This window comes from Oryctolagus cuniculus, chromosome 18, assembly GCF_964237555.1.
Source record: "Oryctolagus cuniculus chromosome 18, mOryCun1.1, whole genome shotgun sequence".
Classification (NCBI taxonomy): Eukaryota; Metazoa; Chordata; class Mammalia; order Lagomorpha; family Leporidae; genus Oryctolagus; species Oryctolagus cuniculus.
The window spans coordinates 4,572,984-4,600,865 of record NC_091449.1 but is presented as its reverse complement, the minus strand read 5'-3'; the positions used below and the strand labels follow the sequence as shown (position 1 = coordinate 4,600,865).

The 27,882-nt window shown below is 55.9% G+C and overlaps 2 protein-coding genes across 4 annotated transcripts; both read right to left on the bottom strand.

The window, feature by feature from the left end:
* Positions 1–1,091: 1,091 nt before the first annotated feature.
* Positions 1,092–14,787, bottom strand: VSTM1 (V-set and transmembrane domain containing 1). 3 transcript variants are annotated; one of them, XM_070062925.1, is made up of 9 exons: positions 14,270–14,785; positions 11,459–11,857; positions 9,588–9,863; positions 8,080–8,121; positions 3,897–3,989; positions 3,772–3,799; positions 3,623–3,660; positions 3,496–3,527; positions 1,092–1,667 (listed from the first exon to the last, which is right to left on the bottom strand). In XM_070062925.1, exons 1-9 carry the CDS (start codon positions 14,331–14,333, stop codon positions 1,563–1,565), a joined length of 1,077 nt encoding a protein of 358 aa, XP_069919026.1. In that variant the 5' UTR covers positions 14,334–14,785; the 3' UTR covers positions 1,092–1,562. The 3 variants fall into 3 exon arrangements, with proteins under 3 accessions (XP_069919026.1, XP_069919028.1, XP_069919027.1); XM_070062926.1 differs by lacking the exon at positions 1,092–1,667 and adding an exon at positions 1,747–3,253 and having other exon boundaries at positions 14,270–14,787; XM_070062927.1 differs by lacking the exon at positions 9,588–9,863 and having other exon boundaries at positions 14,270–14,787.
* A 7,327-nt stretch (positions 14,788–22,114) lies between these two features.
* On the bottom strand, positions 22,115–26,918 carry OSCAR (osteoclast associated Ig-like receptor). Its single transcript, XM_070062924.1, has 5 exons — positions 26,715–26,918; positions 26,253–26,285; positions 23,602–23,901; positions 22,819–23,103; positions 22,115–22,722 (listed from the first exon to the last, which is right to left on the bottom strand). Exons 1-5 carry the CDS (start codon positions 26,749–26,751, stop codon positions 22,589–22,591), a joined length of 789 nt encoding a protein of 262 aa, XP_069919025.1. The 5' UTR covers positions 26,752–26,918; the 3' UTR covers positions 22,115–22,588.
* Between the last annotated feature and the right edge of the window lie 964 nt (positions 26,919–27,882).

The following is a 27,882-nucleotide window of genomic DNA, read 5'->3' as shown; positions in this document are numbered from 1 at the left end:
TGCCACCTGCAGTGCCAGCATCCCTTATGGGCACTGGTTCAAGTCCCAGCTGCTCCACTTCCAACCCAGCTCTCTGCTGTGACCTGGGAAAGCAGTAGAAGATGGTCCAAGTGCTGGGGCCCCTGCACCCACGTGGGAGACCTGGAAGAGGCTCCTGGTTCCTGGCTTCAGATCAGCACAGCTCTAGCCATTGCAGCCATCTGGAGAGTGAACCAGTGCATGGAAACCCCCCTCCCCCACTTCTCCTTCTCTATTCTCTCTACGGCTCATTTGGCTCACAGAGGAGGAGGAAGCTGGGGGCAGTGAGGGGATGGTGGGATTTGGAAGCTGGAGAAACACAGGGAGAGCTCTTCCACCTGCTGGCTCACTTGCCAAATGGCTGGAAAGGCTGGGGCTGGGCCAGACCAAAGCCAGGAGCCTGGAGCTCCATCCTGATCTCCCCCATGGGTGACAGGGGCCTAAGCACACGGCCCAACCTCTGCTGCTTTCCCAGGCACATGAGCAGGGAGCTGGATTGAAAGTGGAGCAGCCAGGACTGGAACCAGCGCCCACGTGGGATGCTGGCACTGCAGGCAGTGGCTTAACCTGCTGCCCCACAGCTCTGGTCCCAGCAAGCACAATTTTATGTGTCATTTTCATCAGGATAACATGCCTCCCATGTTCTCAACTCTAATTCTCCAGTGAGCTCCTGGACCTCCCTCCATGGGACCCTCAGCCCCCATCACCATCCCCCAGGACATACAGGGAGAGGAAGTGTGGTGGCACTGAGAAAACCCTCCTGTTCATGCTACACGAGAGGCTGGCCTTGACCTGGAGCCAGAGCCGCCACCCCCACCTAGCTGGGAAGAATCATGAGTGGGGCACATTTAGCTGTGTGGACTGGTGCACGGGTCTTGGTTTGTTTTGTCCACAGTTGGACGTCTGCTTTCGTGGCTTGTGTCCCGCGCGTGTATGGGATGCCGCAGCCACGCTAAGCACGCAGCTCTCTCTGGAGGCAGACTCAGTATACGTGGTGCAGCCAGGGCCCCTTCTTGGGATACAAGCACCCTCCCTCTTCACAGATGCTTCTTCTCAGCCTATGTTGTTGTTTTAAAGATTTATTTATTTGAAAGGCAGAGTTGAGAGAGAGAGGGAGAGGCAGGGGTGCAGGGGCCCAAGGACTTGGCCCATCTTCTACTGCTTTCCCAGGCTCATTAGCAGGGAGCTGGATTGAAGTGGAGCAGCTGGGACTTGAACCAGTGCCCATATGGGATGCCAGCATTGCAGGCAGTGGCTTAACCGGCTGCGCCACAGCGCCAGCCCCTGGCCATTTTCCTTCCTGGAGGTGCTCACTGGTTATTGGCTGCAGAGTGGTTTTTTTTTTCCCTTGGATTTTCTAGAGGAAAACAGGGTGAATGTAATGGGATGGGGTTCCTGGGCGTGCATAATCTGTCACCACATTGGTTTTTTGAAACGGGAAATGCAGTTTGACTGCTGGGGCTGAGGACGTGGGCTCAGAATCCTCCAGGTTCCCACGTTTCCGGCTCGGCTCGTCCTGCTGCCACGGTCCCGCTGTCCTTCCTCTACACGGTCACTGCCGCACGCTCAGAGGCGCCTGGAGGCTCCTCGGTGGGCACAGAAGCCGTGTCCTCAGGTGCAGTAGGGTTTAGTTCAGCACAGGTCACTCCCTGGAGGAAAAGAGCCAGACACAGTTGGCTGCTTCGTTTACTTGAATTAAAATTAAGCGTGAAATTCCACCGCCCCAGGTGCATGTGAAGCGCGTGGCGGCCACATGTGGTGTGGACAGAGAGCAATCCTGTAGCCACGGAAAATTCTGGACGCCCAGCTGACCTCCTCGTGGGTGATAACACTCGTGCAAGGGTGCGGTTCTGAGAGTAAGAGCTACCGCCCTGTAGCTGCTGGTTATGTCACGTTGTGCTATTATAATCTTAACGATGCACAGTGTATTCATCAATGCCGCAAACTGAACCTTAAAAATAGACCAGAGAGTACTGGAGTAGTTGCTGGGAACTGGGTGGGGAGAGAAGTTTTGCTTTTTGCTTTTTGTGTTTTTGTTTTTGTTTAGTTAAACTATTTCAAAAGCAGAGTGACAGAGACAGAAACAGGTCTTCCATCCACTGGCTCACTCCCCACATGGCTGCAACTACCAGGGCTGGGCCAGGTCAAAGCCAGGAGCCAGGAGCTCCGTCTGGGTCCCCTACATGGGTGGCGGGGGCCCAAGCACTTGGGCCATCATCTGGTGAGTCAGCAGGGGGGCCAGATGGGAAACAGAGTGCAGCCGGGACTGAAGTTGGTGCTTTGCCACGGGATGCTGGCGTCGCAGGCAGCAGCTTAGCCCACCGCGCCGCTGCGCCAGCCCCAGTGGGGAGATGTTGGTTGAAGGGTACTGAGTTCCAGTTCAGTGATATTAATGAAGTATGATCTATTGTGCAGCGTGGAGCCCATGCTGTACACCCGGTAACTTGCTAAGGTGATAGACCTTGTGCTGACGGCTCTTACTGCGCAAGGCAGGAGGGAATCCCTAGAGAACGGGGCGGGGGCAGCCCCTGGAGGTGATAGATACGCTCCCGGGACTGAGACTGGTGATGGCTTCTGAAGCGCAAACTCACCTCCGGATACACTGAGTCCTGACGTTGAATAGCTACAGGGTTTTGTTTTTGTTTTCCGATAGGAAAGGCAAGGGGACAAATAAACCAGATCATCCACTTGTTCGCTGACCACGCCATCTGACAGGTGGAATTTGCCAGGGACTCTGACGAACCTCGGCGGTCGTAGCGTCACCAGGTTTGCACAGCCTTTTCTGTGGGGAGTTTGGCTCTGAACCAGCGCCTGGATGGGATGCTGGCATCGCAGGCAGAGGGTGAATTTGTGGTTTGTCTAAGGCCACCCAGGGACTGGGAGGAGACGGTAGAGCCGGGGCCCTGCTGCTCTGGGATTAACCAGACTCCCGTCAGCTGTGTGATGTGGGGGCGTAGGTAAAGCCCAAGCAAGGGCTAAGCCAGGAGTCAGACACTTAGATCTGCAGCATCCTACTGTGAACGCTCTCCGCCTGCATAACTGTGATTCCGGACCCATCGACCAATCTCCCTCCTCTTCCTCCCCCTTCCCGCCCCAGTCTCTCGAAAACACCATCATTCTCTTAACTTGGAAGTGGTCGGCGTTGGTCGGTGTTGTTAGGTTCTGGCCAGGAGGGAGACGGCGTGGTGTCCGTCTGTCTGTCTGTGCTTGGCTCGTCTCACTCCCATCCGTGTTGCTGACAATGGAGGAGTCATCTTACAACTGCCTAGTATCCACGTGTGTGTGAACCCCACCTTGTCGTTACCCGTTCGTCTGCTGGTGGACACCTAGGCTGACTCCATGGGAGTGCGGTGGTCTCTCTGGCCTAGGGATCTTGTTTCCCTTGGAGAGAGACCAGTAGGCTTGCCGGGACATCGGGGAGAGTCCTGCTTTACTCTGGGGGCGACCTTCGTGGGAATGTCTAGGTGGGAAACTCACCGAGGTGGACTTCCTCTCGGGCTCGGAGAAATCTGCAAGGGAATGAGAGGGGGCCAGGTCCGTTCTGAGGTTGTGGGGATCAGACCGAGTCTAGTTCATGGTTCTCTGGTCTTTCTTTATTATGTACCTGAGTCCTCCTGCTTGGAAAAACTGGAGCCACTGGTTCTGAGAGAGAGAGAGAGAAATACAGGTGGGCGGTGGGGCTGGGCCTGCCAATCACAGGGGACAGACGGGGCCTCAGAACAATGGGGTGGGTTGGGAGGGGTATCCACCCACCTCCTGCTAGAGTCCTCACGTGGGGAACCTGCGGAAGGCGGGGGGGGGGTACCGTTACCTGCTGAGAAAAGCCGCCCCAGATCGCTCCCCTGGCCAGCACCCCCAAGCCCTTCCTCTGAACTCACCGCGCTGCGTGCGCCTGTAGATGAGGCAGACTGCGAGGAAGAGGAACAATATGCAGAGGCAGCTGAAGGCGGTGATGAAGATGACGCTGGGGCCTGGGGGTGGGGCAGAGAGGCGCTCTGGCTCCTGACACCGCAGGGAGGGCTCAGCAGAACCGTGTGTGTATGAGCCCCCATGTATGTATGATGTATCTGCCACATCAGAGCAACAGTGTGAAGTGAGGGTGGCGACACAGAGAGAGGAGAGGGGTCAGTATATAGAGAGAGGAGGAGGGTGGTCAGTATAAACAGAGAGAGGAAGAGGGTGGTCAGTGTACAGAGAGAGGAGGAGGGTGGTCAGTGTACAGAGAAGAGAGTGCTCGGTATAAACAGAGAGAGGAGGAGGGTGGTCAGTGTACAGAGAAGAGAGTGGTCAGTATAAACAGAGAGGAAGAGGGTGGTCAGTATATAGAGAGAGGAGGAGGGTGGTCAGTGTACAGAGAAGAGAGTGGTCAGTGTACAGAGAGAGGAGGAGGGTGGTCAGTGTACAGAGAAGAGAGTGGTCAGTATAAACAGAGAGAGAGAAGAGTGGTCAGTATATACAGAGAAGAGGAGGGTGATCAGTATATACAGAGAGAACAGTGGTTAGTATACACAGAAGAGGAGAGGGGTCAGTATGCAGAGAGGAGGAGGGTGGTCAGTATAAACAGAGAGAGGAAGAGGGTGGTCAGTGTACAGAGAGGAGAGTGGTCAGTATACAGAGAGAGGAGAGTGTTCAATATACACAGAGAGAGGAGAGTGGTCAGTATATATATAGAGAGAGAAGAGTGGTCAGTATACAGAGAGGAGGACAGTGGTCAGTATACAGAAAGGAGGACAGTGGTCAGTATACAGAGAGAGGAAGAGAGTGGTCAGTATACAGAGAGGAGGACAGTGGTCAGTATACAGAGAGAGGAAGAGAGTGATCAGTATACAGAGAGGAGAGTGGTCAGTATACATAGACAGGGAGCTGAATGGCTCAGTATACACAGACAGGGAACAGAGTACAGGTGACTGCTCGGTGTGCACCAAGGGTGGAGCAGTGCCCGGCCTGGGGAACTCCCCTTCAGAGTCTGGCCCCCGGGGACCGGGCTGCACCTGCTGGCCCGCTGATGGACGGGCCACCCCCTCTGAAAGCTCAGGAGCACCCAAGGGCGCTGAAACAGAGGGGCGAGCTGGAAGCCCTGCGGGCACAGTGTGGGTTTGGAATCCGGGTCTGGCAACCTTTTAGGCTGCCCCAGCCCACTTCAAAGTCAGGACAGCCGGTGCTGGGCACCAGGCGTGGAAATCGGAGGGGAGCGGTATTCTGGAGTGTTCCAGGGTGCTGTGCCGTGGTGAGATAAAGCAGTACCGGTTCCCCACAGTGCTGCCATGATGAGCCGGAATCGGGGAATGCAAGAGCAGCCTCTCCAGCGAGCGTTCCCTCCCTTCTGCCCTCACAGCGGCACACGAGCCCCTCCACTTATTTCTCCAGGTTCCCTGACCCCCGGCCAGCAGAAGAATTAGCTGCTGGGTCTGTGACTGGAAAAGACCACATACATTAGCTCCTCGGGCTGAGAACAACCCAGATTCCCGGATTTCCTTCCCATGGCATCATGATGAGCTGACAACAAAGTTAGAAATTTCTGGAGGAGGCCGGTGCCGCGGCTCACTAGGCTAATCCTCCACCTAGTGGCGCCAGCACCCCAGGTTCTAGTCCCGGTTGGGGCGCCGGATTCTGTCCTGGTTGCCCCTCTTCTAGGCCAGCTCTCTGCTGTGGCCAGGGAGTGCAGTGGAGGATGGCCCAAGTGCTTGGGCCCTGCACCCCATGGGAGACCAGGAGAAGCACCTGGCTCCTGCCATCGCATCAGCGTGGTGCACCAGCCACAGCGCGCCGGCCGCGGCCGCCATTGGAGGGTGAACCAACAGCAAAAGGAAGACCTTTCTCTCTGTCTCTCTCTCTCTCTCTCCCTGTCCACTCTGCCTGTCCAAAAAAAAAAGAAAGAAAGAAAGAAAGAAAGAAAGAAAGAAAGAAAGAAAGAAAGAAAGAAAGAAAGAAAGAAAGAAAGAAAGAAATTTCTGGAGGAAAAAAAAAATACGTGTCATTGATGACCAGAAGGAAACAGGAAACCCTGGGGTTGGTGGTGGTCGTGAGACATTGGTCACTGCTGTTTTTGACTCTGTGGGGCAGAAAACAAAACGCAGGGCTGCACGAGGGAGGAGACCCTGGTGGGGGACTTCTGAGCAGGGGGCTGGGGGCCACAGCCCTCCTGTGGACGGTGGACCAGGTAGCCTAGCAGGTGGGGAGAAACCTGTTTGCAGAATGAAGAAGGGTCAGAAGCATCCCCTGGGGCTGTGGAAGCCAACCCTCTCCTGCGTCTGGACCCCGAATTTCAGAACTCTAGAAAGAAGACGCAAGCTGACTACACACAAGAGCTTGTTTTTTTTTTTTTTCTTGGAAAGTGAAAAATATTCACCAGAGGCAAAAAAGCAATAAAATGGACATTCTTAGAAACCAGAATCATTAATTCGGAAGACTGGCCCTGGGTAGGTCCAGCAGGGCAGGAGCAGGTGTCCTGGGGCAGTGGGCTAAGCCGCCCTTGGATGCCCACACCCCTGACTGGGATTCCAGCTCCGCCCCAATTCCTGCTGCTTCCTAAGGCACACCCTGGAGACAGCAGTGATGGGAGACGTGCCTGCATTGATCCACGAGGGAGATCCTGGCTTCAGCCTGGCTCAGCGCTGGCTCAGCGCTGGCTGTGGCAGGCATCTGGGGAGTGAACCAGAGGATGGAAGACAGATTCTCTCTCTCTCTCTCTTCTCTCTTCTCTCTTCTCTCTTCTCTCTTTCTTTCTCTCTTTCTCTCTCTCTCTCTCTCTTCTCTCTTTCTCTCTTTCTCTCTTCTCTCTCTGCCTTTGCCTGTTTGTAACTCTGCCTTTTAAATAAATAAATCTTTAGAAAACATAGAAATCACAAGGAAAATTCCCTCAGTTCAAAGGAGGAGTTTGAGTGTGGCTTTCAGTCTCTCCCGCCCAGCCACGACCTGGAAGTGAGAAGTCAAGTTCTTGCTGCTTTTTCCCACGGCCGCGTGACCAGCTGAGCTGGCTTCGCCCTCAGATGTCCACACCCTGCTCACTGCTTGCACCACGCCAGCTGTCAACATAAGTGGCACAACATCTCTGATGGGGGGCTGGGGCTGAGCAAGGCGGTGCAGCCTGGCCCCGGGGAGAACAGAAATCAGAGGCTGTGGGGAGGAGGCCTGGCCGGGGCCCTCAGCTTCTGCACAGCTGATGGACACAGGCCCCTTTCCTGGGGCATCCTTCGAGGCCCTCAGGTACAGTCTGCAGACCCAACATATGGGCGCAGGTTCGAGTCCTGGCTGTTCCACTTCCAATCCAGCTCCCTGCTGATGCACCTGGGAAAGCAGTAGAAGATGGTCCAAGTGCTTGGGCCCCTGCGCCCACGTGGGAGACCAGGATGAAGCTCCTGGCTTCAGATCGGCCCAGCTCTGGCCAGTGCAGCCATTTGGGGAGTGAACCAGCAGATGGAAGACCTCTCTCTGTGTCTATCTCTCCCTCTCTCTCTGTAACTCTGCCCTTCAAATAAATTTTTAAAATCTTAAAAAAAAAAAAAAAAGATACTTCTGGTGCACCGGAGATGGAGAGAATCCCGACCCAGGTATCACGTCTCCTCTCCAGGGGCCTTACCTGTGGGGAGCAACTGGGAGCAACTCGGACTAGACTAAGTTACTGGAATTAAGACTTATTCTATGCATCTGCTCTCCCACAATATGGCGCTGAGAAGGGAAACAGCTTCTACACAGCTGCCTCCAGTTCAACCAATAAACTGTAGGACCTACTCCTGATTGGAGGAGAGCAGCGTACTCGGCGTGTGGGTAGCAGAGTTGGGATTGGTGGAAGAGGACTATAAAGGAGGAGAGAGACAACATGCACCAGGAACATCTATCTGAAGGAACACCTGTACAGCCCCCGAGAGAGCCGGCCGGCGGTGTGCCGCTCCCCCACGGAAGTGGGGAAAGTGGCCAGGGGGAACCGCCCTTCCACGGAGGTGGAAGGGACAGTAGCCAACCTGGGAAGAACCAGCAGCAAACCCGGGGAGGGCCGAGCAGACGAAAGAACAGCGCAGGGTCCTGTGTCGTTCCTCCACGAAGAGGGGGAGCGACACTTACCTGTTCCTGCACGGGGAGCTTCGAGTCCACCACCATGATCCTCTGCAAAACAGGAAGCGAGAGGAGTCATCTGACGTGAGAACCATAGAGCAGGTGGAGCCCTCAGCCCTCCTAGAAAGCCGTTTGCATTCCCTGGACGGGGCCTGGGACGGGGCATGCGATGGCTGTCTCTGAAATGCCTTGGACCTCATACTCTTAATGATCACCAAGGAGTGATGCAGCCGACCCCACTGCCTCCACCCGGGCCTTGTCCAGCTTCCCTGTCTCCGACACCGACATCGGGAGCAAATCGCCAGGAGCAAGAAGAGTGTTTGTCACTCCCTTCACTGTGAACCCGGTCCATCCCCTACGCCCCTAAGTTCACCCTCAAAAATATATCTCAGAATGAGGCCGGTGCCGCGGCTCACTAGGCTAATCCTCCGCCTAGCGGCGCCGGCACACCAGGTTCTAGTCCCGGTCGGGGCGCCGGATTCTGTCCCAGTTGCCCCTCTTCCAGGCCAGCTCTCTGCTGTGCCAGGGAGTGCAGTGGAGGATGGCCCAGGTGCTTGGGCCCTGCATCCCATGGGAGACCAGGAAAAAGCACCTGGCTCCTGGCTCCTGCCATCAGATCAGCGTGGTGCGCCAGCCACAGCGCGCCGGCCGCGGCGGCCATTGGAGGGTGAACCAACGGCAAAGGAAGACCTTTCTCTCTGTCTCTCTCTCTCACTGTCCACTCTGCCTGTCAAAAAAAAAAATATATATATATATATATATATATCTCAGAATGAGTCTAAAATTCAATCCAAGGGCTGGTGTTGTGACACAGCCGGCTAGGCCACCACTCCCTGCAACGCTGGCATCCCGTATCGGAGCATGGGATCGAGTCCCAGCAGCTCCACTTCCAACCCAGCTTCCTGCTGTTGCACCTGGGAAGGCAGAGGATGGGGGTGGGCCCAGGTGCTTGGGAGACCCAGATGGAGCTCCTGGCTCCTGGCTTCGGCTTGGCCCAGCCCTGGCTGTCACGGCCATTTGGGGAGTGAACCACCGATGGAAGACCTTTTTCTCTCTCTCTGTAGCTCTGCCTTGAATAAATAAATAAATCATAAAAAAGTCCTGTCATCTGAAATGCAGCACTGACACCCTCTTGTTAGCTAACAACCCCCTTTTCCAAAAGCAGGTAGAATGGGGAGCAGGCACTTGGCTCCATAAGGTTAAGACACCAGCATCGCACAGCCGAGTGCCCGCATCCGGTTCCTTGACTGGGCTCCTAGCTCCGGCTCCCTGCTGATGCGCCCACTGTCAGACTGGGGTGACGGCTCACGTGACTGGCTTCCTGCCACCTTGGCACCGCCCACCTCCAGCTGTTCACCTTCCCCGCTGTCACTCTTCCTGGTTCCTCTCCGACAGGAACAGGGAGTTGCTTTGCGTGCACGTTTGGACAGACACAGCGGGGCTGCTTATCCCTGGGGACATGAGGGACCATCCTCACAGGAGGTGGGGACCGGAGCTGGCCGGGGCGCAGCCCTCACCTGTCGCCGGGATGGCCAGGCTGCCCAGGAAGGAGCCCAGGTGTGGCGCGTGGCACTGGTAGTACACGCAGCTGAACTCCCCGGGGCCCGGGAGCACAAAGGCCGCTCGCTGTTTCTGCACGCGCTCCGCGCGCAGGGGTTCCGGGACCCCAGTTCTCAGCAGAGCGGCTGCGACGCACTCCGTCCCGTTGTAAGGAACCAGACACTGGAGGGTTCCGGAAGCGGCAGGGGTCCTGGGGTCTGCACTCACTGAGAGGGAAGGCGCCGGGAGTGAGCCTGGAGAGGACAAGGCACCAGAGGTTAGAAGGGCTGGGACCGTCTCCCCGATCCCTGCCTGCTCGTGTGTCACTGCCTGCCCGCGTCTGATTCCTTGACATCTCGGGACCTTGCTGATCTCGGAGGGACCCTCCCCCACAAGGTCAGCTAACCCCTAAATGGCCAGCCTTTGAACAGAGCTGTCCAGAGCCCAGGCTGTCTGCTGCCTCCTTCCCTGGGCTCTGCTCCGGCCCTGCCTCACTCACCCCAGGCCTGAGGACCAGGCAACCCCCTGGGCCGGTCCTGAGCCTGCTCCCCCTTACCCACCCCAGGGCCTCCAAGTGCCCTCACACGCCATGCTGTGTGTGCCTGCCTCTTGGGAGCTGAGGAACAAACTTTTTTGTTTTGTTTTTATTTATTTGACAGGTAGAGCTGTCGACAGTAAGAGAGAAAGAGAGAGAAAGGTCTTCCTTCCGTTGGTTCACTCCCCAAATGGCCACCATGGCTGGTGCTGCACCGATCTGAAGCCAGGAGCCAGGTTCTTCTTCCTGGTCTCCCATGCAGGTGCAGGGGCCCAAGCACTTGGGCCATCCTCCACTGCCCTCCCAGGCCACAGCAGAGAGCCGGACTGGAAGAGGTGCAGCTGGGACTAGAACCCGGCACCCATATGGGATGCCAGCACTGCAGGCAGAGGATTAACCAAGTGAGCCACGGTGCCGGCCCCAGGAACAAACTGCTTTCCAAGGCATCACCTCTGGAAGCCTCAGGTGGTGAACATCACACGTTCTCGCTCCCTTGGTCTCATGGAAGAAAAGGGTAGAACAGTGGTCAGTGGTCCCTGAACACCGGGTAGGGAGAGGAGGCAGCAACAGAGAGATGGGCAATGGGTACCGGACCGTTGAGTCGGAGGAATGCGTTCTACCGTTCTCCAGCGCGGAGAGTGACTGTGGCTCACCACAGTTCAGCACGTGCTTTGTAAACTAGAAGAAAGGAACTGGATTTTTCTCTCCAGTACAAAGAAGTGGTGGTGGATATTCACGGAGATGCAAATGCCAAATACCCTGATTTGATTATTACACTCCATAAACCTGTGCACTTATCATATGCCAGTTAAATGTTATTTTGTTTTTAAAGACGTATTGATACGAGAGACAGAGTTAGAAGGAGAGACAGAGAAGAGATCGTCCATCCACTGGTTCACTCCCCAAATGGCCACAGCATCCAAGGCTGGGCCAGGCCAAAGCCAGGAGCCAGGAGCTTCTTCTGGGTCTTCCATGAGGGTGCAGGGGCCCAAGCACCTGGACCATCCTCCACTGCTTTCCCAGGAGCGTTAGCAGGGAGCTGGATCGGAAGTGGAGCAGCCAGGACTTGAATCGGTGCCCATATCAGGTGTTGGTGCTGCAGAGGGTGGCTTTAACCCACCGTGTCACAGCACCAGCCCATAACCTCACACCCTCTCCCACACTCGCCTTATTGTGGGCGGCTCCCTCCCCGGGGTCCCCACGCTCAAGGCACTGGGTCTTGACGTCTCTTGGATTCCTTCTTTGCCCCAGAGAGTACGACTCCAGGAAGGGGGCTCTGCCCATGGGGGGCCCGTGGGTGGCTGCTGTCCTCACCTGTGACCACCAGCTGCACATACTCGCTGTGTGCTGACCACTCACGGGAGGCTGAAGTCCTGTAGGCACACGAGTAGCTCCCGGCGTCCTGGGGCTCCAGGCCCCCGAGGGGGAATTCGGCTGCAGCCCCTGCCAATCTCCGCTCCTGCCTGTACCTGGGGTCTCCCAACCTGCCCAGCATGACTGAGACGTTCTGGAAGGGAACCCGGCACCTCAGGGTCACGTTGCCGCCAGGCTCAACCACCCAGCTGGGCCAAGCGCTCAGAGAGGGCTTGGGAAGCGTCTCTGGAGAGGACCCTGGGGGAGGGGCTGGAGGCAAGGGTGCTGGGGACACGCGGCGGCCACTGGGAGGAGACTCACTGGGCCTCCTCGTCTCTTCTTCATAGCCCAGGCACAGCCCTGCAAGAGAATCCTCGGTGAGAGGGCAGCTGTGTGCGCATCCCCGAGGAGAAATCAGGCGGGGGGGCATCCCATCCCTTACCAGTATTTTCCCATGTTAATCCGCAAAAACAAAGATGACCTTTTATTAAATATTATCTTTTTTGGCCGGCGCCATGGCTCACTAGGCTAATCCTCCGCCTGCGGCACCAGCACCCCAGGTTCTAGTCCCGGTCAGGGAGCCGGATTCTGTCCCGGTTGCCCCTCTTCCAGGCCAGCTCTCTGCTGTGGCCCAGGAGTGCAGTGGAGGATGGCCCAAGTCCTTGGACCCTGCACCCGCATGGGAGACCAGGAGGAAGCACCTGGCTCCTTGCTTTGGATCGGCGCAGTGCACCGGCCGTAGTAGCCATTTGGGGAGTGAACCAACGGAAGGAAGACCTTTCTCTCTCTCTCTCTCTCACTGTCTAACTCTGCCTGTCAAAAAAAAAAAAAAAAAAAGGAAATTAAAAAAGTTATCTTTTAAAAAGTATCTTTTTTGTTTTAAAGATTTATTTTATTTGAAAGGCAGAGTTACAGAGAGAGAGAGAGAGAGACAGAGAGGTCTTCCATGTGCCGGTTCATTTCCCAAATGGCCACAATGGCTGAAGCTGGGCTGCACAATGTTGGAAATACACTCTGTGCTACCAACTGACTTTCTCTCGTGTGAATTTTGCCTCAGTCGCTGTCAAGGAATTTATTTACCTTTGGTGCTTTTACCTTCTCTAATCACAGATTTTTTTTTTTAAGTTGCCTTTTTTTTTTTTTTTAAAGATTTATTTATCTGGAAGGCAGGGTTACAGAGAGGCAGAGGCAGAGACAGAGACAGAGACAGAGAGAGAGTTCTTCCACCCATGGTTCACTCCCCAAATGGCTGCAATGGCCAGAGTTGGGCCCATCCGAAGCCAGGAGCCAGGAGCTTCTTCCAGGTCTCCCACGCGGATGCAGGGGCCCAAGGACTTGGGCCATGTTCCACTGCCTTCCCAGGCCACAGCAGAGAGCTGGATGGGAAGTGGAGCAGCTGAGACTCAAACAGGCACCTTTATGGATGCCAGCACTGCAGGCAGCGGCTTTACCTGCTACACCACAGCGCCCCACTGCGCCAGCGCCATCTAATCACAGATTGAATATCTCCTGGAGTAAGACGCAGCCCACACGGAGCCCAGCCTCAGGCAGGGCCGGGTGGTCCTCACCCCAGGAGGTGAGAGGTGCTCTGCTCTTAGCTTCCATGCCTTGTGCTTGCTGAACACCGGCTGGGTGGGACCAAGAACCCGGAAGCAGGGCTGTGGCAGCCGCAATCTTGCAGCTTTGGAAGCCCTATTCCCAGAGCCAAAAAGCCGGGCCTTGGGGCCAGTAAGAGGAACTTCCTGATGGCCTTGGCCTAGCTCCGGCACAATGCTAGGGCGTTAGGATTGGTTTGTGTCTACCAGGAAAGACCCCTTCCAACCACAACTCCCGGCACTGCGGACAGGACCTGATTTGGAAAGAGCACAATTTGTTGCAGATGCGTTGAGCTACACTGAGTTCACGCTGCATAGGCTGGACCTCTAGTCAGATGTGACCGGTCCTTACAAAGAGGGAGTGGGGGAGGGGAGACAGAGGAGACGGCCACAAAGAGGGGGAGGCAGAGATTGGAGCAACGCACCCCCAAGTCAGAGGGTGCCGAGAAGCCTGGAGCCCCTCGCAGCTGGGGGAGGCGTGGGACAGGGCCTCCCCCAGGGCCCTCAGAAAGAATCGACGTGGCTGACACCTGGATTTCAGGCTCTGGTCTCCCGATGGTGAGAGAATGTCTTTCGGTTGTTTGGAGCCACCGGGTCGGTGACACTTGGCATGGCAGCCACGGGAAGTTGAGTACGGGGTGGGTGATGTCATCTTTTGCTGGGGGGATGGGTGTAGGGGGGAGCCCCACCCCAAAGGGAAGGCTATAACCAGAAAAGGAGGAAGGCACTGGGGCAGACGCGGCGAATCGGTGCCCACTGCAAAGCAGAGGAACTGGGGGTCAGGGAGGGGAGCCGCTGGCTTGAAACCCAGAGCCGCCAGTGTCCCTGTTCATCCCGGCTCCCAGGGAGGGTGCAGCCACACCCTGCAGATGCTGGTGTCCCACGGAATCCCACAGTGACTCCACGGTGTTTGCAGGCTGGGGTCTCGGAGAGCCTGCTGCAGCTCCACGCCCCTCCCGTGGGGAAGCACAAGATGTCCCCACTTCTGCCCTGGGCTCCTCACCCAGAACCGACACAGGTGAGCACGCCGCCCGCAGACTCCAACACGGCCGTGCCAGGGGGATTGTGCCTGGGAGTTGGCATCACTGCACCTGCTGTGGGCCCTGCTCCACTCCCACCCCCACCCATGAGTTTTCTCACCAGTCCAAACCCGTGTGTGCCCGTCCCGGAAACTCACCGAGGCAAAGCAGGCACAGGGCTTCCCTGGTCATGGGCTGCTTCTGCCTGAGCCAAGATCCCATCCTCAGCTTCACAGCCCAGAGGCACAGTGGGACCCGGTGCCCCGGCCAGCCCAGCTCTCTCCCGCCCCTCCGTGCCCAGGGACGTGCAGGCAGGTGCTCTGTGCAGGCGCTTGGTCTCTCTGCACCACCTGCTGCAGCTTCCTTCTCCCCACTCACTCAGGAAACATGAAGACATCGGTGACCACAGCTTCCCCAGAAGTCCTGGGTGCAGCTCTGCCCGCCCCGAGTCTGTCTTCCTGCCTAACCCTAACCCTAACCCTTTTATAAAACAACTTTTATTTTGGAATAGTTTTAGCTTCACACACACACACATACAAACACAGCTGTCCCCAGTACCCTGGGAGAATGGGTCCCAGGACTATGCCAGGTACCCAGACCTGCCAATGCTTACGCGCCTCGTGTAAAACAGTGTGATATCGGCACACAGCCCGGGCACTCCAGGGTGCCTCCAGATTACTTACAGTGCCAGTGCAACACGAATGCTACGTAAATGATGTTGTGTGTTTGCCTCGTTCAGATCACAACCAAAGTCTGTATGTGCTCAGAACGGATGCAGATTTTTTTCTGAACATGTTTCATCCTCGGTTGATTGTATCTGCCAAGGCAAAAGCTGTGTATGTCCTGGTGAGCAGGCACTGTACGGTGCTCGCCTGTCAGACAGCTCCCACGAGGGAATGCAACGATAGCATGTTAGCGACGGCGTTGGCGCAGTGGTTGCCTAGCGTGCACGCTTCTTTGGGTCGCGTCAGTCTGTTTGCTTTGCTTCTCCTTGCCTCCCAGACCTCTGTGGGTGTAGTCCTGTGACATCTTGTCAGCTGCAGACCCTCGGAGACCTGGGGAGCAGAGCTAGTGCTCCCTACTCCCTGGCAGCCACTGGCCTGTTCCACTTGTCCATAACTTTCTCATCTTGAGTGTTTTACCTAAATGGAATTGCTTCTTATCTTGCCTGTTGAGGGTCATCCCCAAGAGAGCAGATATTTGGGAAAAAAAGGAGATGAGGGGTGTGGTGAGAACCTTGACTGTGGCAATGACATCACGGGCTTTGTGATGTCACGTCAACACATGCACACTCTGCGTAAACTCTGCTTCCATAAGACATGACAAGACAGTGCTTGGTGCCTGGCGTTGTGGCACAGTGGATCGGGCCGCCGTTGGCGACACAGGCATCCCGCATCCGAGGGCCGGTCCGGGTCCCAGCTGCTCTGCTTCCAATCCAACTCCCTGCTGATGCACCTGGGAAGATAGCGGTAGATGGTCCGAGTGCTTGGGCCCCTGCACCCCTGTGGGAGACCCAGAAGCTCCAGGCTCCTGGCTTAGGATTGGCTCAGCTCTGGCCCTGGCGGCCGCTTGGGGAGTGACCCAGTGGACGGAGGACCTCACTTTCTCTTCTTCTGCCTCTCTGTAATGCTGCCTTTCAAATAAATAAATCTTAAAAACAAGACTAGTGGCAGTACTGAGGTCCATCCGTGGAACTGTGGAAGTGGCTGGAGAACTCCATCCCTCCCCACCACGGTCTCCTTCAGTAGCCAAGCAAACCACGTGGACTCGGGTGCTTATCTGGGGCCTGGTTCCGGGGACACCCAAAGGCGCCTGGAAGCCAGTGCTAGGTGCAGCCGCAGCACCTCAGGTCAAGGATGGACGTGGAGCAGCCCGAGCAGGCTGCGGGAGCGGGGGACGTGATGAACCCGATGCTCTGTATTTCAACATCAATTACTGATGTGGTAGCTGAATTGTATTAGTGTTTGCTCTCGTGAACTCGTCTGCTGAATCTCAAAATACTTCAGTGCTTGTCCATTTAAGAGTAATTTAAAAATATACAGCCACCCTAGGCACAGCACACTATGAAAATAAACACTCCGGACACTTTCTTAGTAGCAGCTGAAATTACCAGCCCGGTCAGTATTCAGAATTTTCCTAATTATCCCAGAAATATCCTTTTTTTATCAGTTTTTTAAAATCAGAATCCAAATAAGCCCACAGACTGCATTGAACCGATGTGCTAATTTAAATATGACAAAATCCTCAAGCTTTTTTGTTAAAATAAGAAATTAAGCAAGTCACAGATTTTAATTGGTTTTTCCAACATGCATTTGGAGAGAGAGCAAAATGCCCTCCAGCTTTTTCGTCCCGACAGAGCTCATTTGTGTTACTGCTTGGGGAGGCAGAGAATTCAGCAGGGAACGAATCACCAAGGGGAAAAACCAATGCCATCTACAGGTGTTTCCTGGGGTGTATTTTCACTGGACATCTTCATAGTCATCTTTAAAGCCTTGGTCGTCTTCTAAGACGCTGTTGTCCAAAAAGCATTCTGTGTATGGATTTATTTCAGTCGGGGAGAGCAGGGCTCTGTACTGCTCATGAATATTCATGGTATTCTCCACCCCACCCCGGGAAACAAGATTGATGTTCCCGGGAATGTTCTCAACACCTCATCAAATCAGATGCCTTAAACAAGTTTTACGGCTCAGAAAACATCTCTCTCCATATGTGGTTCTCCTACAGAGGACGTCTCCTGTATCACTCCTTTTTTTTACATGTTTATTTGAAAAGCAGAGAGAGAGAGGGAGAGAGAGGGTCAGAGGTCTGCTATCTGTTGGTTTACTCCCTAAGTTCCTGCAACAACGGGGGCCAATGCAGGAGCCCGGAACTCGACCTGGGTCCCCGTGGGGTGGCAGGGACGTGACTACTTGAGCCTCCTCCTGCTGGCATTAGCAGGAAGCCGGGCTTGAGAGCAGAGCTGGGACTGAAACCAAGCCCCGGACGCGGGACACACATGCCCCAAGCTGACTGCCACGCCAAGCACCGCCCCTTTATTTCTTCAAGCCGTCTCTTTTGCTAACAGTGCAAATGTGCATTTTAAACACTCGGCCTGGAATTCTATTAGTCAACAGCAAAGGCCTCTTAAGTCTCATTTCTAAATAAGAAATGGCTGCCATCCAGGTGTCAAGTCCTCACTCCCTACATTAACTCATGCTTGTCTTTGGAGTGGGAGGAAGGTGCCATCAAGCTGCCCCACTTACAGATGAGGAGACTGAGACACACACACAGATATGCCTTGTTCTGCAGTTACATACTGTACAACTCATGCCTTGGCTCTAGGACTCCCCGGAGGATACAAGGTGCTCAAGTCCTTTGTGTCTTTTAAAATACTTTTAAAAAAGATTGACTTACTTGAAAGGCAGAGAAATAAGAGAGGAGAGACCATCTGCTGGTTCATTCCCCAGATGGCTGCAACAGCCAGGACTGGCCCAGACAGAAGCCAGGACCCCAGAACCTCCCCCAGGTCTCCCACGTGGGTGCAGGGCCCCAAGGACTTGGGCCATCTTCTGATGCTTTCCCAGGTGCCTTAGCAGAGAGCTGGACTGGAAGAGCAGCAGCCGGGACTTGAACCAGCACCCACGTGGGATGCTGGCGTAGCAGGTGGAGGCCCCCTACTGGGATCTTGAGCCGATGAGGAGTCTGCGGCTCAGATGCGTGGGCCCCTGGCACATCCAGGCCAGCCTGTGGGTCCAAATGCTCCAGACTCAGGTTTCCAAGGATGGATTCGAAGACAGGATGTATTACACCAACAGGCACCCATTTCCTCAGGAAGAAGCGGATGGCAACAATCTTCCATCCCCAGGTCAAGTCCATTCCACACACAGAGTCATCTTGGCCCGGGAGCTGGCCCCAGACTGTGCATCCCTGACACGTGCCTGTCTCTGTCTCGGGTGATGCCAGGGACTGCTGCTGGTGCCATCGGCTTTCCCCAGACACAGTCCTTTCTGCCCTTGAGGGCTCTGTGCAGTGCCATAGGAGATGTTAATACAGCAAATGAGCACTTGGCCATGAGTCAGATTTAGGAACACCATCAAAAGCATTTACGTCTTTTGCAGAGAATGGTCTCAGATGATTCATGCTGTTTTTTAAAGATTGATTTATTTTAAAGACAGAGTTACAGAGGGAGGGGGGGAGAGAGAGAGATCTTCCATCCACTGGTTCACTCCCCAAATAGCTGCAATGGCTGGAGCTGCACCGATCCAAAGCCAGGAGCTAGGAGATTCTTCTGGGTCTCCCACATGGGTGCAGGGGCCCAAGCACCTGAGCCATCCTCCACTGCTTTCCCAGGCCATAGCAGAGAGCTGGATCAGAAGTGCAGCAGCCGGGACTCGACCCAGGGCTCATAGGGGATGCCAGCTTAGTAATGTGTCTTTAGCTAACAGAAGACTGGACCAGAGTGATTTGAATAAGCTGCTGTTTTTCTCATCAGGTGCTTATCACACCTAAGGCTCCTTCAATGGCTGCGCCTTCAATGTCTTTGTGCAAACTGTACTGCACAGGACAGAAGGGGGCGCCCCGACAACTGTAACCAGCGACTCCTGGCCTTGGCCACACCGGCTGCACTGCACACACTCTCCTGGGTGATGTGTCAATCACCTTATCACTGGGACAGGGATTGGGTTCTGGCACAGAACACTCTCTCTCCCCCTCTCTCTCTGGCTTCCACCCACCATCTCTCCCCTTCCTCCCTCCCCTCTCCTCTCTCCCATCCCTTCTTCCTCTTCTTGTCTCTCCCTCCTCGCTGCCTCTCTCTCTATCCCTCTCTCTTTCTCCCTCCCTCTCTCCCTCCCTCCCTCCCTCTCCCTCTCCTCTGTGCCCCCAACCCCATCTCTGTCTCTCTCTTCCCCACCATAGAGCTGCGGAGAAGAGACAGCGGAATCTATTCCCTAAACTCCTTTTGGCTGATTGTGAAGACGTACAGCTTTAATGCTATGGAATTTTATTAGTTGGCCCTGAAAGAAGGAAATGAGCCTGCAAAGCCTGATTTTGGTGGCAGAGAGAGCGAGGAATGGATTGCCAGGACGTCAGTGGAGGACAGTGTGCCGAGGACACCAGGGGTCTTCAGACAGCTCACGGGGTCGGGATGCCCACACCCAGCTCAGAGTGCGGGTCCCAGCAGCTCCTCCTCCTCCTCCTCTTCCTCCTCCCTGCTAAGGGCACCCTGGGAGGCAGCAGTGATGGCCCAAGTGCTCGGGCCCCTGCTGCCTGCATGGAGCTCCAGGTTCCTGTCCTCAGCCTGGTCCAGCTGCAGCTGTTGAAGCCATTTGTGGAGTGAACCAGCAGATGGAGGATTAATCTTCTTTCTCTCTCTCCTTTTTTTTTTTTTTTTTTTTTTTTTGGACAGGCAGAGTGGACAGTGAGAGAGAGACAGAGAGAAAGGTCTTCCTTTTTTTGCCATTGGTTCACCCTCCAATGGCCGCCATGGCTGGCGCACTGCGGCCTGCGCACCGCGCTGATTCGAAGGCAGGAGCCAGGTGCTTCTCCTGGTCTCCCATGGGGTGCAGGGCCCAAGCACTTGGGTCATCCTCCACTGCACTCCAGGGCCACAGCAGAGAGCTGACCTGGAAGAGGAGCAACCGGGACAGAATCCGGCGCCCCGACCGGGACTAGAACCAGGGGGCAGGTGCTGTGACGTAGCAGGGAAAGCCACCGTCTGCAGTGCCGGCATCCCATATAGGCACTGGTTTGAGTCCCGGCTGCTCCACTTCCGATCCAGCTCGCTGCTAATGCACCCAGGAAAAGCAGCAGGAGACGGCTCAAGTGCCTGGGCCCCTGCCACCCAGGAGGGAGACCTGGAAGAAGCTCCTGGCTTCAGCCTGGCCCAGTGCTGGGCATTGTGGCCATCAGGAGTGAACCAACAGGTGGATCTCTCTCTCTCTCTCTCTCTCTCTCTCACACACACACACACACACCAAACCCACGCTTTGGAACCTCAACCCCTAGTGGGATGGGTGTCAGGAGGTGGGGTTCCCGAGGTGGAATTAGCGCCATGGTTTAGAGGAGACTCGGACGAGGTCACCGGACCAGGCAGCAGCCACTGTCCCCAGGGGGGCGCCCTCGGGCCGATCCGCGGCCCAGCTCGCACAAGCCCTCAGGGGGTTATCCACCAGGACAGGTCTCCCTGTGCACCTGCTGGGAGCCCGGGTGTCAGCGCCGCTGACTGGGAACAATGTGGCCACAAGGGGGCGGCAGCACACCGCGCGCTCTGCCCTTCCGAGGGAAGTCCCTCCAGCCCCGGGCGCAGCTGCTGCCCCCCAGAAACGCGATCAGAGTGCCGGTGAGCGGGCCGAGCCAGGCTCTTTCCTGGTCGGGGCGATGTGCCCGCAGACGGCCTCTGTGACCAGGAGTTCCAAAGGGCAGCAGAGTCCTGGGCGCTGTGTAACGCCAGGGTTTGTCTCACCTGTGCTAGCAGGTGTTGGGTGCTGTTCCGGGAGTGTGCAAAGTAAGAAGTCTCTATCTCTAAAACTTGCTCTGTCTTTTGGATGTAAAACAACGTAAGACGTGGGGTTCGTGGCCTTTCTACTTGTTACTTGTTGAATTCTTTATTGGGTGGAGCATTAAGCCTTTGACCTCAAAATGTTGTTGCAAAAATTAGAAATGAAAACAAGGTGGAGAGAGGGACCTACCATTGTATTCTTTTTATTATTATTATTATTATTATTATTATTATTATTATTGACAGGCAGAGTGGACAGTGAGAGAGAGAGAGAGAGAAAGGTCTTCCTTTACCGTTGGTTCACCCTCCAATGGCCGCTGCGGCTTGTGCGTTGCGGCCGGTGCACCGCGCTAATCTGAAGCCAGGAGCCAGGTATTTCTCCTGGTCTCCCATGGGGTGCAGGGCCCAAGCACTTGGGCCATCCTCCACTGCACTCCCAGGCCACAGCAGAGAGCTGGACTGGAAGAGGGGCAACCGGGACAGAATCCAGTGCCCCGACCCATTATATTCTTAAAACTGTATCCATGGGGGCTGGCGCAGGCATCCCATATGGGTGCCAGGTTCTAGTCCCGGTTGCTCCTCTTCCAGTCCAGCTCTCTGCTGTGGCCTGGGAGGGCAGTGAAGGATGGCCCAAGTACTTGGGCCCCTGCACCTGCATGGGAGACCAGGAAGAAGCTCCTGGCTCCTGGCTTCGGGTCAGTGCAGCACCAGCCATAGTGGCTACCTGGGGAGTGAACCAAGGGAAGGAAGACCTTTCTCTCTCTCTCTCACTGTCTTTACCTCTACCTCTCAAATAAATGAAAATTTTTAAAAAACTATCGATGAACTACATGAAATTTATATTACTAAAATATGTTATTATACTTTATAATAATACATATTATAAAATGCATTAATATATTAATAGATACATAACCAAAAATTTAAAAGCAATTCCTGAATGACTGGGGCTGCCCCCGCTGGCCATGGAGCTCACGGCTGCATCTCTGGCACAGGCCCCCCTCGTCTCATTTTACTTAACTGCAGCCCCCGGGGGAGCCTGGATTTAACGAGGCTGATTTGAAAACAGTGGTGCTCTCCCTGTGTTATATCCACATTCTCCCCTAGAGAGAAGATAATTTAATATTTAATGCATCTTCAGGGATGCATCAGAAACTTAAGAACTGGGGCTGGCGCTGTGGTGTAGCGGATAAAGCCCCGGCCTGCAGTGCTGGCATCCCACGTGGGCGTTGGTTTGAGTCCTAGCTGCTCCACTTCTGATCCAGCTCTCTGCTGTGGCCTGCACCTGTGTGGGAGACTGGGAAGAAGTGCCTGGCTTCAGATCAGCCCAGCTGTTGCGGCCATCCGGGGAGTGAACCAGCAGATGGAAGCGCTCTCTCTCTCTCTCTCTCTCTCTCTGTAACTCTGCCTTTCCAATGAATAAATAAATCTTTTTAAAAAAAAAAAAAAAAGAAAGAAACTTAAAAACTGTCAGCTCAAATCAGTCTAATGGAAATGAACCATGATGTTGAAACTCTACTGCGCATGCTCTGCTTACTGTTGCCCCAGCAACTGGCCGCTGGATGAGGACAGCTCGAAGCGAGCAGCCACTGGGAAGTGAACTGGTGAGGCAGAGGATCTACTGCGCATGCCTCGCTCGCTGTTGCCTAGCAACGGGCCGGCTGGGTGACAGACGGCTCAAGGCGAGTGAAGAAGGGACAGGAATGGTGGGTGAACTGCTGTTACCCAGTAGCCGGTGTTTATTGAGCATCGACCAGGGCGGCCGCTGTTTCTCGAGGAAGTGCGTGTCATCAGTACAATCATTTTACAGTCGAGGAAGGTCACTTTCAGAAAGTCCCGATGAATCTAGGCCAGCACCGGGGTGTGCACCCGGGTCTCCTGGCTCAGACACTCGGCGAGACGGGAGCCTCGGACAAGACCCAGAAGGAGGCCTCGTGTGGGTGAGGGCGCGACCGAGGGCCCCGAGAGAGGACCCTCCCCGGACATCTGCTGCGGGGCTCTATGACCAGTGGCCCAGGGCACTCCTCCGGCTGCGACAGTCGAAGGCCACCAGCGCACACAGGGACGTGAGGACCAGGCCGGCCAACCCCAGGCGGACGAGGTTCCCCCGGGTGTAGTCCAAGGAACTCGAGCCTGTGAGGGGGAGAGAGGGGGTCAGCTCCAGACCCTGCGGGCCGGACCCTGGGCATGAGGGAGGAGGTGAGGGTCCCGACCCCAGGGCGAGCTCACCAGTGTGGGCGTGCACCACGAGCGGCTGGCTGCGTGGCGACAGCACGTAGGGTGCGTGCGGCGTGTGGTAGTAGCAGCTGTAGGTGCCAGGGGCTTGGGCGCCGGCCAGGGGGAAGTCGGCCCAGGGCTCTTTGGAGTCGAGGTACTGCAGCGGGGCCGCCTCGCCGGCGCGGTACAGCGCGAAGCTCATGCCAGGCATGCGGCCCGCGCAGCGCAGGCTCACGGTGGCCCCAGGCGCCACCACCGACCCGGGCAGCGCCACCAGCGACGGCCGGGGCAGCTCCTCTGCGCGGAGGGCGACAGGGACTGAGTGGGCAGGCTGCCTGCTGCCTCCCTCTGCCTCTCCCCGTCTGTCTGCAATCATGCACCTGCCTCTCCCTCCCTCTCTCTCTCTTTCCCTCTCTCTTTTCCCCCACCCCCCATCTCTTCCCCTCCCCGTCTGTCTGCAATCATGCACCTGCCCCCCCCTCCCCTCCCCATCTCTCCCCCTCCATGTCTGTCTGGAATCCATGCACCTGCACCTCTCCCCCCCACCCCGTCTCTCCCCCTCCATGTCTGTCTGGAATCATGCACGTGCCTCTCTCTCTCTCTCTCCCTCCCTCCCTCTGTCTCTCCTCGCTCCTAGCATACCTGCCCTAGCTCTGTCTCTGGCTGATCTCTCTGCCTCTTCTGTCTCTGGACAAAGCACCCACAGCTCCCTCCCCCATTGCATCTCTCCGTCCCTCCCTCCTTACCTGTTCCTCCAACCCCTTGCTCCTTCTCCTCCCCATCCCAGGGCCTCACCTGTCACCAGTAGTTCCAGGGCATCACTGGGCTGCGACCAGACCCCCGGCCCCCAGCCTAGCCTCCGGTAGCAGCAGTGGTAACTGCCCCCCTGGGCAGGGGTCACCTCCTCCAGGAAGAACTCGGCCAGCTCCGAGGACACGTCCCTGAAGAGCAGGGGAGCGCTCTCTCCAAGCTTGAAGAGTGCGAACCTCCAGGCGGGCTGGGGGGCTTGGCATGTCAAGCTCACGTTGACCCCCGGGGTCACCACTGCGGCCGGCTGAGCCCCCAGCCACGGCTTGGGGTAGGAGGCTGTGGGGACTGAAGGAGCGCTGCCTGGGTCCTCATGAGAGCACTCAGGGAGGGAAGGGGACGTTGTGGGGGGGACCACCCTAGACAAGCACTGGCCCTTGGTCAGCCTCAGATCCCTGCCTACAAAACAGGGAAGGGAGCCGGTGTTGTGGTGCAGTGCAGCAGGTTAAGCCTCCGCCTGCGATGCCAGCTTCCCACGTGGGTGCTGGTTCGAGTCCTGGCTGCTCCACTTCCCATCCAGCTCCCTGCTAATGGCCTGGGAAATCAGCAGAGGATGGCCCAAGTACGTGGGAGACCCAGATGAAGCTGCTGGCTCCCGCCTGGCCCAGCCCCATCCGTTGCAGACACATGGGGAGTGAACCAGCAGTTTGAAAGAGCTCTCTGTGTCTCTCCCTGTCTGTGTAACCCTGCCTTTCAAATAAATAAATAAATCTTTAAAATATATGGGAACGGAGCAGAGGGGCAGGACACAGCCTCCACACCTTTGAAACACTCTCCAAGGCCAGGTCCGGGGAACCTGTCGTTCTGAGTAGCTCTGGAGATATTTGCAGCAAAGTTCAATGCTTCTGCCATGGCTCCTCTGTGTCCCCCAAGTTCTTGGGCTGGAAACAGTCTCCATTGCAACCGTGTTTTGACAAGGATCAAGGCCTTGATGTTGTGGTACAAGGAGGAATGGAACAGCCCCTCTCCCTCCCTGGTGCTGTTATCAGGTGGCCAGGGATTTCTGTTGTAAAGCCAGATAGTTGCCAAAGCCTGTTACCTATTTGGGGGGTGGGGGACTAATGCTGGATCCCTCCCCCATGCAACAAAGCCCCAGAAACACATTCTAGACCTAGGTGTGGGGCGGTTTGAACTAGGAAAGTAGCAGAGGAAAGTCTTAAAATGCAAAATGAGAGACAAGATGAATCAGTTTGACCTCTGGCCCAGGGCTCCAGCTTCCTGCTAACACACACCCTGGGAGGCAGTGATGGCTCAGGTGGTTGGTTCCTGCTGCCCACATGGGAGAGCAGCCCCAGCTGTTCCAGGCTCCTCTGGGGAGTGAACCAGCAGCTGGAAGCTCTTTGCCTCCTACCCTCTAAAGTAAATAAATAGCAAAAAAAAAAAAAAAAGTGTTTAAAGAATATAAAAAGGAATCCCAGTGCCATTGAGACTTGGGCAAACCCCTGAGCCGATCACGCTTGAAAGAGGACGTGTAATTGGCCAAACCTGTCTGCAGGGGGCAGAGTTGCTCAACCTTGGTCCTGGTAACAAAGTAACTGAGAGATGGTTTTCTTGGAGGAGTCAAGGTTAAAGCAATGGTTAACACTGAGCTCCGGTGACTTTGTAGCCAAGCAAACACTGAGAATACTGGCTGCATTTGTCAGTTTCTCTCAGGACACACAGAGGAGGTGACCAGTGACCACTCCAGCCTACACAAGCACACACGCCTGCGAGTGTGCTCCCCGCTGCCTTACTGTGAGGGTAGGGAGGCTGCAAACAACCTCTGTGTCCATCCAAAGGGGCGTGGGCAAGCAAGCTAGAATCCGCCAGGTGCTAGTGAGCAAAGCCAAGCCAGCTAGAGTTGGCGAGGGCGCCGCCGACTACCCCAGGAGAGGCTGGGAACTGAAAACTGTGAGATGCAGAAGTCTGACTCACGAAACATCAATTTTGCTTTGCCAAGGGGTGGGGGGGGGGGGAGGATATAAATACACGTGTGTGTGAATGCATGGAAATTTTTGGTAAGGATTCCGAGGACTCTTCCAGGCAGACAGGGAAGAGGAAGAGGGAGCCCCCTTATGTGTGTTTTAGTGATGGCTGCAATGTTAAGGCCATGAGTGCCCATCATCTTTACCATTTTATAAAAACGCAGTTTCAGATACATCGATAGCTAAGCGACGGCCAGTTCCCCGGGTGGCTCTTGTTTGGAACTGACGTGCTGTGGGAGAGGCATCGGGAGAAAGGAGAGACCCAGAGCTGCCTCCGGGGAAGACCCCGCATTTGCAGAAAAGGGGCTCCAAGTTGGGGGCGCCGGGGACTGGCTGGCACTGCAGGGGGCCCTGCCTGTGCTCTGCCAAGCTCTGAGCCCGGGGCTGCACACACGGCAACCCACTGTACAGGGAAGACACTGGGTCCCCGTGACCCAGGTTTGCCGAAGGTCACACCGCAAACAAGGTGCTGAACCTGGGGTTCCAGCTTAGGTCTCCTCAGCTCCCAGGCCGATGATGCTCCTGACTCACCCACGGCAGTCGCTACGCGGACGGAGGAGGGAGGGAGGGAGGGAGCGAGGGACACCTGGTGCAGGGTTTGGCGCCACAACAAGCGCGTGGAGTTGCACCTGGGCTGTGTAAGGGAGCGGGGTGGGGGTGGGGGGTGTTACTCACCAGAGGGAGTGAAGGCCGCGTGGCACAGAGGCCCTGGAGAAGGTGGAGGGGGCGGGTTCTTTTCAAAGCCCAACCTCACTGCCGGCCCCAGACTCCCTGGCCCTCTCTGCTCTGGGGATGGGAATTCTACCCCTGCTTCTGCCTCTCCTAGGCTTCCGTTCTCTACCTACATAATCCCGGAGTCCACACCCAAGAGCCCAAGCCTCCAGGCTCCACTGTCTTCAGGGGACAACTCCCCACACGCGTGGTTTCTCTGCCTAGAGCCTGGGGCTCCCAGCCCCTTCCTGTTTCAGGGACTCAGGCATCCTGGCTCCCAGCCTAGCCCCACATCAGAATCTAGGGGTCTACACTCCCTGTCTGTAGGCAAGAAGCCCCTGGCCCCCTCCTGCCTCCAGACTCAGGGAACCCTGGTCCCCCCCACCCAGCCCAGCCAGGGGCCCAGGGAGATGGAGGGCAGCTCACAGAGGGTCAGCAGCTGGAGGGTTCGCATGAGGGCCATGCCGGGCCGATCGCCGCTGGAGCTGGGGCCAGGGCTCAGCTCTGCCTGCTCCTCTCCCAGGAAACGGGGCGACTTAAGAAAGGCAGGTCAGAGCCCTGTGTAGGGGAGGGGAGGAAGGAGGTGGGGGCTCCGGGGTGACTGTGTCACAGCCCCATGATGCTGTGGAAGAAGTCAGGAGAGGGAACAGTCAGACCCTGTTTGTGTTCTTTTTTTTTTTTTCAATGTTTATTTGAAAGAGTTACAGAGACAAGGAAGGACAGATCTTTCGTCTGCCGTTCACTCCCCAGATGACTGCAATGGCCAGGGCTGGGCCAGGCTGAAGCCAGGAGCCAGGAGCAACTGGGAATCTCACAAAGGTGCAGGGGCTCAAGCCCTTGGGCCATCCTCTGCTGCTTTCCCAGGAGCAGTAGCAGCGAGCTGGATCAGAAGTGGAACAGCCATGGGGCCAGCACTATGGCATAGCTGGTAAAGCCACCGCCTGAAGCACCAGCATCCCAGATGGACGCTGGTTTGAGTCCCAGCTGCTCCACTTCTGATCCAGCTCCCTGCTATGGCCTGGGAAAGCAGTGGAAGATGGCCCAAGTGCCTGGGCCCCTGCACCCACGTGGGAGACCCAGATGGAGCACTTGGCTCCTGGCCATTGTAGCCATTTGGGGAGTGAACCAGCGAATGGAAGCTCTCTTTCTGTTTCTCCCTCTCTCTCTGTAACTCCGCCTTTCAAATAAATACATAAATTTAATTTTTAAAAAATCCATGCATAAGCGGGAGTCTTCCACAAGTTCATGGAAAATGAATATCATGAAAAAACTATGCATGTATTTCAAAATCTTTTGCACCAGATAAATTCATCTTTTAATTCCCTCTCCCCATGCACTTTTTGAAGGGTCCTCGTGCTCAGGAGCAGAGAGGACTCAGATCTGGTTCCTGCCCCGGAGCCGCTCCCAGCCTGACTGATGGGCAAACCCTGCCCAGATCAGGGATGGTTCTCAAAGCGATCTGAGCTGTCCCAGCAGCGGCGTGAGAGCCCGTGGAAGACCTCACCCCGACTGGGGACTAAGGGTAAGGTTTCCGGGACGAGCTGATGTTGATGATAGGCCGGTCAAACGCCTTCTCCTCCGGGCCTCAGTTTCT